The sequence below is a fragment of the Sander lucioperca genome, chromosome 16 (genome assembly GCF_008315115.2).
Source record: "Sander lucioperca isolate FBNREF2018 chromosome 16, SLUC_FBN_1.2, whole genome shotgun sequence".
Taxonomy (NCBI): Eukaryota; Metazoa; Chordata; class Actinopteri; order Perciformes; family Percidae; genus Sander; species Sander lucioperca.
This window is the reverse complement of record NC_050188.1, coordinates 25,989,625-26,007,124: the sequence shown is the minus strand read 5'-3', so window position 1 is coordinate 26,007,124 and position 17,500 is coordinate 25,989,625. Positions and strand designations below refer to the sequence as shown.

The 17,500-nt window shown below is 43.2% G+C and overlaps 2 protein-coding genes across 8 annotated transcripts in view; one reads left to right on the top strand and one right to left on the bottom strand.

Annotated features, from left to right (window-relative positions):
• Positions 1–8,207, bottom strand: part of si:ch211-152p11.4 (regulator of G-protein signaling 1) — a 35,650-nt gene extending 27,443 nt beyond the window's left edge. Inside the window, exons 1-4 of one of the 5 annotated variants that reach the window (XM_031278967.2) lie at positions 7,838–8,207; positions 6,080–6,701; positions 3,623–3,672; positions 2,018–2,151 (exon numbers count right to left, since the gene is read on the bottom strand). In XM_031278967.2, coding sequence (XP_031134827.1) covers positions 2,018–2,151; positions 3,623–3,672; positions 6,080–6,577 — 682 coding nt within the window. In that variant the 5' untranslated portion in view covers positions 6,578–6,701; positions 7,838–8,207. The remainder of the gene's footprint in view (positions 1–2,017; positions 2,152–3,622; positions 3,673–6,079; positions 6,702–7,837) is intronic. The other 4 variants (XM_031278966.2, XM_031278962.2, XM_031278963.2 and 1 more) reach the window with 4 other exon arrangements.
• A 376-nt stretch (positions 8,208–8,583) lies between these two features.
• Positions 8,584–17,500, top strand: part of bag6l (BCL2 associated athanogene 6, like) — a 61,668-nt gene continuing 52,751 nt past the window's right edge. For all 3 annotated transcript variants that reach the window (XM_035993465.1, XM_035993464.1, XM_035993466.1), the window contains exons 1-8: positions 8,584–8,878; positions 9,046–9,138; positions 9,276–9,393; positions 13,000–13,202; positions 13,303–13,374; positions 13,786–13,908; positions 14,572–14,756; positions 16,523–16,652. In XM_035993465.1, the coding sequence (XP_035849358.1) occupies positions 9,058–9,138; positions 9,276–9,393; positions 13,000–13,202; positions 13,303–13,374; positions 13,786–13,908; positions 14,572–14,756; positions 16,523–16,652 (912 nt within the window). In that variant the 5' untranslated portion in view covers positions 8,584–8,878; positions 9,046–9,057. The remainder of the gene's footprint in view (positions 8,879–9,045; positions 9,139–9,275; positions 9,394–12,999; positions 13,203–13,302; positions 13,375–13,785; positions 13,909–14,571; positions 14,757–16,522; positions 16,653–17,500) is intronic.

Below are 17,500 nucleotides of genomic sequence, written 5' to 3'. Positions count from 1 at the left end.
TTACATATACACATATGTATATACTCATTTTTTTTATGCATGCTTTAAAGTCTCTCTCTCTCTCAGTTTTTGTTAAAAGAAGGAAAAGAAAATGTCAATACTCAATACTATCGAATCACAATACTTCTAGAATCACAATAAATGAAATTCGCAATACAAATCCAAAGGGCAGCCATGTTCTTGCGAAATAATCGAATCGGGACAAAAGCCCTAACTTTGACCCCCTCTAATCACAGAACTATCCCTCTCATGACGCATAACACTTTGAAAATCCTGTAGAGAGATTTTATCAGAGGAAACTTACTGTTGCCAGGGACTTGAACAGAAATAGTTTTTAGCCGTGACCAGCTCAACCGGTTGTCAAGCATTTACCCACCCTTTGGCCGCCACAGTTTTCAACCTAGTAGTCTGAAATGTTGGTCAAGTGTTTGTGAGGTTGTGCACTGAAGAAAATATGTTGTAAAAAAATGTCCACAAACCAATGGGTGACATCACAGATGCTACGGTCACCATTTTATGATTATATATTTTAAAAAAGGACCCTATTTTCCTATGTGTTTGTGTCTAAGTGACTGATGGGAACAACTATCTTTGACATTGGTCCAGTATTATGCGAGAAACAAACTACAATGTAAGTTAATAGGGTATTTGTCCAGCTTGTATTTACCTTCATAAAAGTGCTTGTTTTGCTGCTGACAGACTCAGATTAATATTCTAAGTGTCTGACAACATTATGGAAAGGATTTCTAAGGAGGTCGATCTTTCTGTTAAAGAGTAAGATCCTTTTTTTTTAAACATCCACAAAATCGCATTCGCTGAACCCACCAGACTCCATGTAAATAAACAGTAATTTTAGCATTGTAAAATACACTTCATTCAAAGTCAATGGAAACAAAATTGATGATGCACATTTGCCCCATAGGGTTACATTTCAGCCTGGTCTGTGGCTGCCGGTTACAGCACACTTAATACTGGACCAATATCAAAGATTGTTGTTCCCATCAGTCACTTACACACAAAAACGTAGGAAAATAGGGTCCAGGTTGAAAAACAACGGTAGTTACCCTTTAAGAGAGACAGGAAATGGTGGAGAGAGAGGGGGCATGAGACACAGCAAAGGGCCTCAGGTTGGAATCAAACCCGGGCTGCTGCCAAGGACTGAGCCAACATGGGGCGCATGCTCTACCAAGTGAGCTAGAGGCCGCCCCTCGTTCATTAGTTTTTTACACTCTATAGTTGGGTTAAATAAAATCAAAATAGAGAAGTCAAAAAACATTCTATCCTGGACAACTCCTCCCAGCCACTCCACAACACACTGGTCAGTCTTTGGAGCACCTTCAGCGACAGACAAAATGTAACTACACGTCACGTCACGACGGCGCACGTCACTCGGCCGTGGCTTGTTAGTGTTGCATTTCCCCTAGTCTCGCATTGCCAGACCTTCCTCCACAGCGCTGCGGAGGAAGGTCTGGCTAGTCCACACAGCATTCCGGGATGGGAGAAAAACGTGCTCTGGGTTATTGGCATTTCTTTAAACCAATCACAATCATCATGGGTGGTGCTAAGTTCCGGACGGAGCCACGGTGCCTCCGCTAAATAGTCTCAGGAAGGAACTTGTTTTGGTGGAACATGTGGACGTTCAAAAGTAGTTTTAGTCGTACGAGAGATAACTCCGATTGGACAGATAGTCTAGCTAGCTGTCTGGATTTACCCTGCAGAGATCTGAGGAGCAGTTAACCATAGTCCTCACAAATCCACCAGAGGTTAGAACGCCAACACAAAGGAAGAGGGACTGGCGGAATTTCCGGCGGCACCTGAACAATCCCGGAAGTGGAACGTTGTGGATATAGACTAGTTGCTATGTTACTTTGTGTACTTTATACACTTATTGACTTCATCTTTTCTTACTCTTTTTCACCTTGAATTTGACTGTGAGCAACTGCAACTAAACAATTTCCCTGCGGGGATCAATAAAGTCTAATGATTGTGAAGACTGTGAGGAGGAAGCAGGACTTACTGTGGCTGGCCAGCAGGGCGTTCAGGGACTCGGCCCATTTCTCCAGCTCTTCCTGGCTGATCTTCCTCTTCTTACCGTGGCCCACCTGACTCCACTGACGCATGAAGACCAGGCGAGACCTCCTCTCTGTAGCACTGTGGACAGGGGCCACAAAAAATACAGGGAGAGGCAGCAGACGTCAGCTATCATGCTATCATCACATCTCACCACAGCACAACACAACATGGAACTTCATAACAATCTTATAGAGGGTGAGAAAATACTGAATCACCGTCAAATGGATTTTATTTTAAAGTGCTCATATTATGCTTTTTGGCTTTTTCCCTTTCCTTTATCGTGTTATATTTTTTTTTGTGCATGTTATAGGTTTACAAAGGTAAAAAGCCCAAAGTCCACCCCAAAGGAATTACCATCTCCAACAGAAAACACTGTTCACAAACTGCTCCAAACAGCTCTATTGTAGTCCAGCCTTTACTTCACTTTGTAACACACATTATAATGCTCGCCTAGCTGCTAGCGTGGCACACCCTCATACTCTGCTTCTGACTGGCTAGTAGTCCTTACCTAGGTACTGTCAGAGCATGCCCTCATACTCTGCTTCTGACTGGCTAGTAGTCCTTACCTAGGTACTGTCAGAGCACGCCCTCATACTCTGCTTCTGACTGGCTAGTAGTCTTTACCTAGCTACTGTCAGGGCACACCCTCATAGTCTGCTTCTGACTGGCTAGTAGTCCTTACCTAGGTACAGTCAGGGCACGCCCTCATACTCTGCTTCTGACTGGCTAGTAGTCCTTACCTAGGTACTGTCAGGGTACACCCTCATACTCTGCTTCTGACTGGCTAGTAGTCCTTACCTAGGTACTGTCAGGGCCCTCATACTCTACTTCTGACTGGCTAGTAGTCCTTACCTAGGTACTGTCAGAGCACACCCTCATACTCTGCTTCTGACTGGCTAGTAGTCCTTACCTAGGTACTGTCAGGGTACACCCTCATACTCTGCTTCTGACTGGCTAGTAGTCCTTACCTAGGTACTGTCAGGGCCCTCATACTCTACTTCTGACTGGCTAGTAGTCCTTACCTAGGTACTGTCAGGGCACGCCCTCATACTCTGCTTCTGACTGGCTAGTAGTCCTTACCTAGGTACTGTCAGGGCACGCCCTCATACTCTGCTTCTGACTGGCTAGTAGTCCTTACCTAGGTACTGTCAGGGCACGCCCTCATACTCTGCTTCTGACTGGCTAGTAGTCCTTACCTAGGTACTGTCAGGGCACGCCCTCACACTCTACTTCTGACTGGCTAGTAGTCCTTACCTAGGTACTGAGCATGTGTGACTCCTAACAAAGATGGAACAGAAGTGAGAGGTCTCACTCTGTAGCTAAAACAGAGAGCTCAACACACAGGGTGAAAAGAGGAGCTGCAGCAATGTTCAGTACAACAAAAATATGGTGTTTTTTGAAACCACATAAACCTATTCTGGTACAACCTCTAATGAGCATCCCATGTTTATCCAAAGAGTAAATTAAATGTCTTGATTGGGGTGAAGATATATAATAAAAAAATAATATCAAATAGCAACAGTGAACACCTGAAAATAAAGATTCTTACCTGTCTTTCGGGTCTGCATTAGACAGGTTGGAGTTTGAGGAAGTAGGACTCTGAAACAAAAAAAAAAAAAAACACAAGTTAACTGGAGATCTTGTTCCTGTTGCACTGTCTGAAACCCCAATAAATGTAAATCTTCCCAGGTTTTACTGTCACATAGAACTGAGTTCAAATCTCTAAACTAAGCTACAGCACCGACAGTTGAGAACCTTTAAACAGGTAGCCTAAGAATAAGCAGACAGGGATACGTTAAAGGTTTTAGGAATCGACTAGGACTTGTAAATTTGTCATCTTGTGAGCAAATTGTTTTTTTGTTGTTGTTCATTAAAGCTACAGTGTGTAGTTTCTGTCTCCCCCACGAGGAACTCTACGTAATGACAACAAAACTGTTGACGCGTCCACGTGATACAAGCCTTCTGTGATCACACACAGCCCCCCCCCCCCCCCCCCACACAGCTGCTAGTAGCCAAGGAGGACACGGAGGATTAAAAAATCATGATGGACTCTTCAGAAGAGGTCATTATCTTCACTCGAGTTTCTGCGAGGGAAAGTCACCGGACGCCACAATCTTCTGAACATAGTCATACTGAGAAATCCAGAGAGAGTTGTGAGGAGCTGATAGTCTGAATTAGCTTTATAGAAACTCATTTGGCAATGGCTTTAATGTAACGGACGTTTATTAATATCAAAAAGTTATGCACTAAAGCTTTAAAAAGAAACTTGACTCACAAAAATCCCAACTCAAGGTGTGCTTAATGGCTATTTTCCAAAGCTTTCAACCATTTCACATGGTTGTCATCAGCAGATGGAGTCCCAATTGTCATGGAGACCGATCTGTTGACATGAGAGCTCAGGTGCTGTGTGATTTACCCATAGCTCTTGTAGGACATTATGTCTGTGTTCAAATGTTAAGCTCAACTGTTGAGTCGAGTGTCACCAGTTGATTTAAAGCAACTACAATCTAGGGCTGCAACTACCGATTATTTTCATTGGCGAATAATCCGTCAATTGTTTTCTTGGTTATGGATGAGTTGTTGAGTTTCCCAAAGTTCAAGATGACGTCCTCAAATGTCTTGTTTTGTCCACAACTCAAATATATTCAGTTTACTGTCCCAGAGGAGAGAAGCTGCAATCAGAGAATTTGGACTTTTTCCAACTAATCGATTCATCTTTGCAGCTCTACTCCAATCAATATTTCATATTAACACAAGCAGATACAAATCCAACATACTGAGCTGAACAGAAACCAATGGCTGGAAAGTGGGAAAAAAATATTTCTGGAACCCTGGAGAAGGACCGAATTGCCTCTAAAGTATTGAGTATAAAAAAATGCCTCGTCATTCAATACCAAATTTCGATACCTAACTTCCGGCATTGCTCCGTTGCCGACGGTAATTCTGCCGTATTTCACTTATTTAGGCCAGGTGTCCGTTGCCTTGGGCTTTCTTTGTGTTGGCGTTCTAACCTCTGGTGGATTTGTGAGGACTATGGTTAACTGCTCCTCAGATCTCTGCAGGGTAAATCCAGACAGCTAGCTAGACTATCTGTCCAATCTGAGTTTTCTGTTGCACAACTAAAACTACTTTTGAACGTCCACATGTTCCACCAAAACAAGTTCCTTCCTGAGACTATTTAGCAGAGGCACCGTGGCTCCGTCTGGAGCTTAGCCCCGCCCATGATGATTGTGATTGGTTTAAAGAAATGCCAATAACCCAGAGCACGTTTTTCTCCCATCCCGGAATGCTGTGTGGACTAGCCAGACCTACCTCCGCAGCGGTGTGGAGGAAGGTCTGGCAATGCGAGACTACCTAAGGAGTAAATCTCATCAGCATCAGTGAGCCAATCAGCACGCAGCATGCTTCTACCAAAACCTAATAATGTCTGTGATTGGCTGTCTAACGTTACACGTCGTAGAGACACGCAGGAAAAACTGTACGTTACACAGAGACGTAGTCAGAGATGGAACATAAATCAAAAGATTTGTGCCTTAATGTTGTAATGCTGTAATTTCATTTTGTTTCATAAAATTGGTATAGAAAAAAGTAACGTTTAGGAACCGGTATCGAAGTCACGGTATTGGTCTCGGTACCGGTATCGAAAATGCTTGAATGATACCCAGCCCTACCTATAGGTAAGGTAGTCACTATGGTAACCATCCACAGATACAGATCATCCTATAGATTCACTGGGCCACATGTATGTTTAACATTAAAACATGATTTATAAAATCATGCCAACAATTATTATTTTAATAGCTTAGTATTCTATTCACTAAAAAAGGTATGTATGAAGGGTTTAGGCCGCCCTACATGTTATTGTAGGCCCTGTTTTATATGCAACTTAATTTTGTACAATATGTAGTAGGGGGTCCCTGCTCCGTCTCTCTTTCAGTTAAGGGGTCCTTGGCTTAAAATACGTTGAAGACCCCTGGTGTAGACTGAAAGTGAACTAGTATCCCACCTGTCCAAACAGACTCTTGAGGTGCAGTTTAGCGGCAGCCAGCTTGGCTTTATGCTGGTGCCTGTGCTGAGGTTTGAGGGGGAAGGGGTTGGCGGAGGACGAAGGAGACGGGGGGGTCAGATTGTCTCCCTCCATGCTCTCCGTGCTGCCCTTGTTGGCCGGGGCCAGCTGGCCGTCGCTGTAGGCCCTGCAGCCTCCACTGATGACACACACTCCCAGGTGGCTCTTGTCCTGTTTCCCCAGCTCGCTCAGGGTCTCCACACTGACGCTGTGCTCCTTGTTCATCCCCTTCTTTCTGGCCTCAGGTGGACTCGCTCTGGGCTCCAGGATGGTGGGAGTCTGGAAGCCCGAGCCCCCACCCAGCTCATCTTCCTTCATGTGAGGTGTATAGGTGCCAGACTCCCGGTTCTTCCCATTATCTGGGTCCTTCAGTGCCACCCTCTTCCACGGGAGGAAGTCAAGATCCAGGAGGGATCCCTCAGAGCTGAATCGGCGCATGGTAGCTGTGTGAGAAGTGATGGAAAAGTATAGGAAAAGGAAGCGTTGCAAAAATGTGAAAAAAAGCTAAGGCCAGAAATGAGAGAAACGGGAAGAGATCAGAGCTGCAGTGAAGCACAGCCTGCTGGATGAAGCAGAGAGGGTCGGGGTTGGGAAAGACAGAAATCAAATTGGACATCAGTAAAGCCCCACATCACTGTTTCTACTCAATGAACGGCAGCCCACTCCATAACCAACTTCCTTTTAGAAACGCCTTTTAAACTCTTATTTTACACACACACACACACACACAAAAGAGTTAAATGAATAAAAACACATTTTAAAATGAAGATAAATTGTATGCGTTGGCTGTTTCAGATCAGACACAGCTGTCTTGCCTCAGAAAGTTCCAACAAAAGGACATCAAATAAAAGAATTAATGGAAAGTCAAAATAATGAGATACAAGGTCAAATGTTTTGAATTCCTATAACATTATTTTGGCTTATTATTTTATAACTTTGACTTTCTATGTCCATAGCATGACTTAATTGAAACTTAAAAAGTCAAGTCCGTTTTTGACTCAATTATTTTTTTAAGTAAAAGGCCAAATTGGGGTTTAGTATCTTATAATTTAAACACAGAAAGTCGGAATTGTGACAGGATGTCCATTATACTGTAAGTCAGAATTTTGAGACATTAAACTCAAATTCTGATGAGTAGCCTATTTTAATTTGTATCATTGCTAATTTGTCTTTTTCTGGGGTTTCTGTAAATACATAGACCAAAGTCAAAAATATAACTGAGAGTAAGTAAAATAAGCCAATAATAAGTCAAACAAAAATTATGAGATTATGTGTAAAACAAAGTTTGATTCAAAATGTTCACTAAACAATTCCAATGTGTGACCTATGATTTTTAAGTTTTGACTTCGGTCTTATACTTTCATTTTAAAACGTAGCCTTTTAGCTTAGTATTTTTGACTTACTATGAGTAGCTATCTTAATTTTTGTCATTCTGGAATCTTCATCCATTTTTTAAATTTACCTGGAGGAATCGGGCTTCCATAAATAGACCTACCTTGTTATCATATCAGGACTTTAGAGCCGAACTGTTAATTTATAAGGAAGTGGTCCTGAATGCTGTGCCATTTTTATTATACCATTTATATATTGCTTAGTTAACAGCCAGCCCTCACAGACCTTTGCTCACCACTGCACTGGGAAACACAAAGTGATTAGACTCGTTAAAGCATTCCGAATGCCAACGCCGTGTCTATCTACCTCTTCCTCCAGCAGTTATTAAGCCTTCTCCATGGCAGATTGTTACATTCCTCCAAATCGCATGAGCCACATGAGCATGACCTGAAGGTTTGGGATCCAGCAATGTCGATATCAGGTCACCAAAGACAGCGAAATCCAGCCTGCGAGGCTCCTGCTGCCTCCAGATCTGTTCCTGTACCTCGCTCCTCTACAACACTACCATATGGCCAAAGACTCGCGACGCCGAATGAAGACAGACATCAGGAAAAGTTCCACAAAGTTTCCACCCTTGGAACTTGAATGTCGCAGATAGGTCTCCTTCTCAGGACTGCCGCCACACCTTCACTCCCGTCTCAACTTGTCCGTCAGGACAGACAGACAGACAGACACACACACACACACACACACACACACACACACACACACACACACACACACACACACAATCACTGGAGGTGTGTCATGAAAAAAAAAAAAAAACACGAGAATCCACTACAGGCTACAGTTTTTTGGATTATTAAGTAGGCTACTATACATTGAATTCTACCACTACAACAACCAATATGAATACTATGCTGCTACTGCTACTAATTAAAAAACGATGAATAATAGCCTAAAATATGTTGTTGTTGTTATTATTATTGTCATTTTCAATATTAGTATTATTAACTATCGGCCCACACTTTGCCAAAGTTACAACCTTTAAAATCACAAAGGCGCTCAGGCATGAAACAGACGCTTCTCTTTACGTCAGCGGGGTCCTTTGACGTTGCGTTCAGTGCCGTGTGTTTAATTTGGGAAAAATAAGCTAGTTAGCTAACGGGTCAACCTGCGCTCATACTCTAAACGGGAGTGTCGTTTAAAATAGAACTCCCCAGATTGTAGAACACTTTAGCAGGATTTTAATCAAAAGCGAGACCTCCCCTAAACGTGGACAACGACCTCCCCGGGGGATATTAGCTATTTAGCACTGTTATAATATCGTCCCGGATTAGCTAACGTTAGCTGGCTGGCTAACAAGCTAAAAACAACAACTAGGCACCGGAGCTGTCTGTAACCCAGGTGCTGTTTAATTATTTCACCACATGTTTTAACGATGGTGTTTAAAGGTTACTAGTTTAGTTCCTCTTCCGCCCATTTCCCATATTAAAGATAATCCCTGATGTAGCCTAGTTACTAAACATTAGCTGCCTAACGCTTAAATTACTCTAACTTTATTATTATTTTAGACATTCGGAAATATGGCCGAGTCCAGCGGCATGATTGAAGTCACTGTGAAGACTCTGGACTCCCAGAGCAGGAGCTACAGAGTCCGAGGCGAGGTAATGCTCTTAGCCTGATTTAAATACTTCTTTACTTAGACTCCTCTTTTCCCCTTCTGTTTCATTGACAGGTTATGTGTGTGTGTGTGTGTGTGTGTGTGTGTGTGTGTGTGTGTGTGTGTGTTTTTTCCCTATAGCTAACAGTGAAGCAGTTGAAGGAGCACATAGCGTCATCAGTGGAGATCCCAGTAGACAAACAGAGGCTCATCTACCAGGGCAGGGTGCTGCAGGACCACACAACGCTGACTGAATACAGTGAGTACATGTAACCTGCTAACCTACAGTACACACACACACACACACACACACACAGCATGGCTACAGTGCACATAGCGAAGAAGCATGATTTGGAATCAACAGTGGATGTGCTTTATAACCTCGTGCAAAGCAAAGGAAGTAGATTTTTCACCTTTGCTTAGCTAGCAAATGTAACAAATAACAGAAATTGCTGCTTTGCATTGCAATAATTGCTGGAACTGAGCCATCGTTAATATTATTAGCTGTGCTTATCATTACTTGTGTTTTTGCCTCCCATACTAGGCCAACCTGTTTAAAAATAACGAGTGCTTTCTTGCTAGCAAGACTATCAACGTTCATTTAGAAAGCCAAACGACATGTAGTTTTCCCTAGGTTGACTGCTTTAGCCTTAACACTTTAAAGCTTCTTTAAATATGTATCACTTACTTTTCCTAATACACATGAGCAACGCTTCACATCGATTTAAATATGTCACTTTTAAAGCTTGTTCACCTGTCACCTCATGTTATTTCCTTACATGCAATGTAGCATTTACAGGGATTTTATTTTAAACGGAGTCTGGCGCGTTGCTCATAACACTAACATAAGCTGATAGGGGGTAACGTCATCAATCAGGAACGCTGACTCTCTCCGTCAGTCTCTCTTCACCCTCTGACTCAGCCAAGCCACCACCACCCCCACCCCAGCCAGACGGCCAATGAAAACTCACAGCTGAATTATGACGTGACACTAACCATACAGTTGTCTCATTCAGTGACTCACAGCGGTGTGTCGCTGCAGTTCATGGCAGTGCGCAGAATGAATATTTGGTGTTATTTTTGGAATAAAAAAAAATTCTGGCCGGGTGGGGGTCCCTGTTGGCCTGGCAGCCTGCCAGGCTTGTGCAATTACAAGGAAAACACTATAAGATGGACAGACTTTTGACAGGGTAGGAAACAAACACCTTTTTAGTTAAATCCAATATATGTCAAAATCTGCCCCCCTAACTAAAACTCAGGAGCAGCTTGACTTCTGGATACATGAAGGTCCAGAAGACTTTGATGACTTACACACAAGCATTTAATAGAATCTCGATCGAAGAGAATTTAGGCAAACAGTACAGTTTAACCACGATGTGTTATCGTGTAGTGCCGTCCCAACTCTGAAGTTCCTCTCTCCCTGTCGGTGTATTTAAACTCATGCTGGAAGCACTAAGTTTATCTGAACCTTCAATGTAAACAAAGATATTGCGGGCGCCGTAAACACATATGCTTACCTAAAACCTTGTTGAGTCTCTGGGAAGTATGCCAAAGTGTGTGCGTATGAATGTGAGTATGTGTTATGTGTTCACTTCCTCCCCTGACCTTGGTGGGATCGGAGTGCTCGAGGCAGCACAGTCTTATCATACAGCTGTTACGTCTCCCATCATCTATGGAGACGGAGAGTTGAAGTACTGCTCTGCCTGGAAAGGTTCTGAGGTTATGTTGGACACTGACCTGAATGAGACCTGGCTACCACTGTCTCAACTTACATAGCATGAGTTTGTAAGCTGGAAATTCCACCACACTTACACCTTAGATGATTCCAACCTGGCAATCTGGCACTGCCAACCTGTAAAGCACTTTTGGAAGGAAGTCACTGATAAACTGTCCTCTATATTGAACTGCAGGATTCCACTCTCCCAATCACTCTGCTTATTATTAGGTGACTTATCATCAGTCACACTTAGGGCTGTAACAATTATGACATTTTAGTTGACGAATAATTGTCATACAAATAATTACGATTAATGATTTCATTGTCTTTTTCTGTTAATTTTATGACACACAGCGGTGCTGTTTGGCTTTGCAACTATAAAGCAAGGGACCTCTGTGTTTCTGTGTGTCCTTTGCATATCTTGAGAACTGTTTTTAATTGATCTACTTCATACTTGGCAGGTGTGTTGCTAAGGGCTCTGCGGACTGACCCGGCTCACCTTGCTGTCTTCTGCAGTTTGAGCCTGACTTCTCTGGTTTTAACTTTGCTGCGTGTCAGTGGGCGGTCAAACAAACTGTGGGTTCCAGGATTTAGCTAGCGTTAACCAGAAGGATGGAATCAACCAATGGAGTTGAAGGAAAGATTAAAGCAGGTCATGAACTGCTCGCTGGCTACACAGTCCCACTCTGAGCGGGTGTCTGTATCAGCAGAACTCTGTAAAAAAAAAAAAAAGAAAAACAAGGAAAATAACTGCTAACCAGATGTTCCGATAAAGTTTGATTCCCCATCTTTTCTGAATCTGTCCAAGCATCTCCTATAATTCAGCAAACGCATCATTTACCAAAGAGCACAAGTTAAAGTATTATTTTAGTTCTATCCAGCTATTCACCCCTCTTCTCACCAGACACACCACCCTGTTTCTCATTAACATCAAATAGACAGAAAGAAAATGCAGTCAGACGAGAGTGACATTCTCTTCTCAAACATGGACTGTATTTATATAGCGCTTTTCTAGTCTTAATGACTACTCAAAGTGCTTTTACATAATACAGGAACCATTCACCATTCACACACATTCACACACTGGCAGCCAAGGCTGCCATACAAGGTGCCACCTGCTCATCAGATAAACATTCACACACATTCACGCACCTATGGTGCACCATCGGGAGAAATTGGGGGTTGCCCAAGGACACTTCAACATGGGACTGCAGGGCCAGGGATGAACCTTCTGATTGGTAGGCGACCGCTCTACACCTGAGCCACAGCCGCATACAGCGCTCTCTACAGTTTAGGGGCGATCACACCGAGACCCTCGCTGGTACCATTGTTTTCCTGTGGTACACAAGCCTGCATGCGCTACTCTCTTTCTGCCCGCATCACCTTTTTCTAGCGGTTTTTAGACGTCAAGTTGGCCCAGGAAGCCAATTAAATCAAGCAAAAGGCGGGCTTTGTTATTAATCGATCATCGATTTTGTTTGTCACATGTCATACAATTCCAATGAAAATGTAACCTCAATCCACTCCTTCACTTAGTGCATGATTTGTCATAGAATGTGTTTGGGGGGAGGCTGTTACCTGGGTGGTTTGGATCTTTAATGATTCTCTGAGCCTTTTTCTTGCAGCGCCTGGTGTAAATATCCTTTAGGCAGGGTAGGGCACCCCCTACTGTAAGTTCAGCCAATCGAACCCCTCTCTGCAGGGCCTTGCAGACCTGTTCAGTGCTGTTTCTGTACCAGTGATGTTTCCCGTCAGGATGCTCTCGATGATGCAGGAGGAGAAATTCCTCAGTATTTCGGTGGTAGGGCAGTCGTCTACCAATCGGAAGGTCGATGCTTGAAGCTGTCGACGTGTCCTTGGGCAACACACTAAACCATGATTTGCTCCCGATGCTGTGCCATCGGTGTGTGACTGTAGTGTGTAAGAAGCACTTTGAGAAGTCATGTCAGAAATAATGACATGGTACAATTATAAGTTACCAGAGCCCAGTAATGCTGCTCTTGTCCAACCAACACTGACAAATGCAGAAGACAGTTTATTAAATATATGAAATGGGGAAATGGCTAAATCGAATGAGAATGGCGAGAAGTTCAAATTAAAACAGTTCTACAGTATGTTATATAGTCCATTCCGTTGTTTCTTCATCAGATGTGGATGGGAAGGTAATCCACCTGGTGGAGCGTGCCCCACCTGGGGGTGCAGGTGTTTCTACCGGGGAGGCAGAGGACAGAAGCAGCAGCAGCAGCCATGCCTCGACCTCCTCCCAGGGTGCACCACATGACCGTAACAGCTACGTGATGCTGGGGACCTTCAACCTTCCCGTCAACATCATGGAGCCTCAGCAGATACAGGTGGGGATGACCCTGCTTCATGCCAACCGAAGCTTGACTCTTATTTTTCTGAAGGGAGGAATGAGTTCATGCTCGGTGACAGCTGGAATCTGTTTTGTAGATGTCTGTTCAGCAGATGATGGCTGGAGTTGGTGAAGCTGGAAGGAATGCCAGGGTCAGCACCAGCCCCGGGGTAAAGGCTCATTATTTCATCAATCTTTTTAACCCTTCAGTCTAGGGCTGAACAATTAATGGCAACTTTATAGAAATTGCAAAATATGGCAAAAAAGGCAAAATCTGTGTCAAACCATTCTGAATGAAGTATTGAGGTGCTGCAGAGAAGTCCCGGCTGACAAGTCCTATCCTACAGACTACAGAAAACATCTTCGTTTGGTACAGATCCTCGCAAAAATCTTAATTTTTTTTTTATTTTAATATTTTTCAATGGAAATGAGAATAACGATTCAAAAATCATTCCCTCCAATATCCTGAATCATATCGTAATATCAGAAAAAATAATCGCAATTAGATATTTTCCTCATATCGGGCAGCCCTACTTCAGTCTCCCTCTTCCTGTAAAGCTGTCTGATATCTGTATGTGTAGAGCAACGGGTCGGTGGACATGCAGATCAACGTGGAGCAGTCGGTGCAGAGTGAGCCCAGGATGAGGCTGCAGCTGGCGGAGAACCTGCTCAGAGACGCTCGCTCTTTGATCCACAGGCTGGAGGTACAGTGCACATGCTGCTTTTGGTGATAGCATTGTAACTACATATCTTAGCTAGGCAAGTCGTAGATCATTTACAGAATAATTAAGGCTATTTAGAAATAAGGTCATCATTAAATACATTTTCATGGGTTTTGTTAAGTGCCGTCCACACCAAGAACGATGTGAGCATCCACACTGATGAACGATCGCGTTCTGCATACTGCAAAGTTTGGATCACTTCCTGTGTCCATTATGTGGCATTAGACAACATGCACTAAACATGCATTTTTTTGCTCAATATAAAGTGTAGAACACACATTGTTATGACAGACATGATTTTTTTTTTTTATGTTTATTGCCATTTAATATTGAAGAAATATCACTACCATGGTGCTGATTCCTCCAGTAAATGTTTTGTGATTGTGCCTTCCAATTTGGCTAAGTGATGAAGAAGATGAGCGATATTGGATGCAAAAAGTAAGCTAAGGCTTACACCGAGTTTTCTCCAAACCTAGATGGGAACAAAGAACGCCATAGTGGTGCATGTTTCCCCAGCTTACTGCCACGTCAGATGGATGCTTTCAGTGCCCACTTTTACATCACTTCAATGAGCCAACAGGACAGACCACAGTACTGAGTGTTTGTGTGTGTTTGTATGTATTGTGATGTGTTCATGTGTTGTAGGGAGTGTCCAGTGACAGCAGTCCCCACTCGCAGCCAGAGGTGCCTCAGTCCTCTTCCTCCCCACTGCCATCTTCCTCCTCTGCTAGAGGAGTGGTAGCATCAGAGCTCATGGACACCAGCTCTCCCCCTGCGCCATCATCCTCCACCTCCACCCAGACCGAGGGGCCCGCCAACACTGGGCCCAAGTAAGTCAGAGTTGTAAACTCATTTTAAGCAGAAGTAAAGTGTGATTCTTCAGTGACTCCTCTGTAGTTGTTATTCCACAACACAATCCATAGGCTGTAAAAATAATGGATGTAGCATCGATGACGTCACCCACTGGTCTGTGGATTGCCGTTTTGAGCCTCAGGTTTGGCAATTTGGCCGTTGACATTTTTTTTTTTTTTTTACCGGACGTGACGATTTTCAAAGACAGGATGGCCAAGCCAGTGTTGTTTTATGACAGAAAAGGGGGGGGTGGGAGAGAGGGGGAAGACATGCAGCAAATGGCCGCAGGTTGGACTCGAACCCTGAGCCGCTGCTTCAAGGACTGAGCCTCTCCATATGGGTGCACGCTCTACCAGGTGAGCTACCCAGGCACCCCCAAGCCAGCATTTTTTTATGGTTGCAATGGTGCTGCGCTAAGCTAAATGCTAAAGAGGGAAAGTTGCTGATTTTCAACCCTTCTGAAGCGAGTCACCTAGTGGAGATTACTGGCGCATAAATGCAGACTTCCGGGGACTGGAGACATTTATCTGCATGTACGGCAGAACGGAAAATCAAACTTTCCCTTAAATTTCCCCCTAACGCTAGCTGTAGCTGGCTAGCTTGGTTAGCAGAACATAAAGAAATTTTTTTGGGTGAGCAAAATGTTCCAGTTAACTTTGCTGAAGTGAAAACACACAGTGAGAGGGTCAAAGTTTGAGATGAAAACACGGACAACAGCCAAAAACAAGTTGTTGTGTGTGTTAGCATGGTTAGCATTGCTAAGCCTCTGTTCTGATTGACAGGTCCTAAAGCATCCCCTGCTTTATCATCTATTTTAGAATAAATGGGAGCATCGTTTACTAAATGAACATCATGCTGTACTGAAGAAGACTTGAAACTAGAGATTGAGACCATAAACTCATTATGAAAATGTTTACTGAGGTAATAAATCAAGAGAGAAGTAGGCTCATTTTCTCAGACTTCTATAGAAAGAGACTTCTTGTTGGAGCCAGTGGAGTCTCCCCCTGCTGGAAATCAGATAGAATGCAGCTTTAAGGAGCTGCAGCATTGGCTTCACTTTTCAGGCCCGGAAGCTTCGTCCAGTATTTTTACAGTCTATGACACTAACTACCCACAGTCCCTCAAGCGCCGAATCAGCCAATAGCTCGCCTCAAGGGAGGTGTGTCGTGGCTCCATCATATCAGTCATGGCCGCTTCATGCACCACCCATCATTCATTGTGTCCAACTTTGCATGCTCTATATACTGAAACTTACAAAAGGAAAGCTCTCCCCTCATGTATACTTTAACGATCTCAATGATGCTACTTGGAATGAATCATAAACACCTTAGATTAATTTGAGATGGACATAGTAATTATTGTAGGTGAGATTTTTGATGAGCTTGGTGGTCATCCTAAAAATATTAATATTAAAATATTTTACTGGCAAGTTTATATGTGTAGAATAAGATTAATTTGTCATGTCGGTCTTTAGTTATTCAACTTTACTGGATTCAAAAACATAATTTATTTACCAACAGCATGTTCCAAAATACTGCAGGCTAAAACAATGTGCAGGGTTTTCTCCTTTTCCACCCAAATCTGTTTATAACATTCAGACCATCAGGTTGCAGTGGATCCAGACATCATTACATCACCTTTCTAATCATTGGTATGGCCGATCACCGTTTCCTTGAAACAACCCAGTGTTGATCAGCAGGGCCTTTTGTAGTGCTGACTCGTCCTGTCCTGTGTTTGTCCCCAGTCACCCGAGTCCAGCAGAGTTTGTGGAGGTTCTCTCTGGAGTCAGGAGGGTGGAGGAGAGGTTACGGCCCTTCATAGAGAGGTCCCACTCAATTCTCGTAGCAGCCACCTCAGCAGACTACAACAACAATGTAAGGAGGAAGTGCAACTACATGAGGCAGAAAACGGCAACAAAAAAAGAATCACATCACGACCTCTCAGAAATGTTAACTTGTTTGCTGATGATCATGCTGGCAAACATTAATGCGATTCATCAGGAAAACCTTTATCACTCTGATCTGTATTTGCAAATGATTATAAGCCATGAGCCAATTTCATACTGCATTCTAACTGTATACAGTAATTCAGTTCAATTTTATTTATAGTATCAAATCATAACAAGAGTCATCTCAGGACACTTTACAGATAGAGTAGGTCTAGACCACACTCTATAATTTACAAAGACTCAACAATTCCAGTAATTCCCCCAAGAGCAAGCATTTAGTGCGACAGTGGCGAGGAAAAACTCCCTTTTATGTGCTATATACTCATTTTTACAGTATACTGTTTTTGCAGTTCCAAGAAATCAACATACTGTGAGAAGATTCTTCATTTCCTTTTTGCATTGCCTTATGGGAGAATAGTGTTCACCAACATCACACTCAAAACATTTTTTTTTGGAGTCTGTTTTGAGTATACTTGATTTTGTCACATCTCTAGGAATACATTACATACAGTACGATACACCTATTTGATCGCTTCTCGCTGGTCCCAGAAATCTTTCCGGTTTGCCATCCTGAAGAGTTTCCTTACTGGGAGGAAATGGGGGCTCTTATTGTGAAATAAACAGGTAGTCTTTTTGTCGTTTTAGTCGTGGAAGTGAAGCGTGGAGTGAACATGGCCATTGCCAATAAAGGAGTTGTTGTCTTCCTGCCGTTTAACATTGGTCTGCGTTGAATCTACGCTGACTCTGCCCTCTGAATAACGTATCCCGTGGATG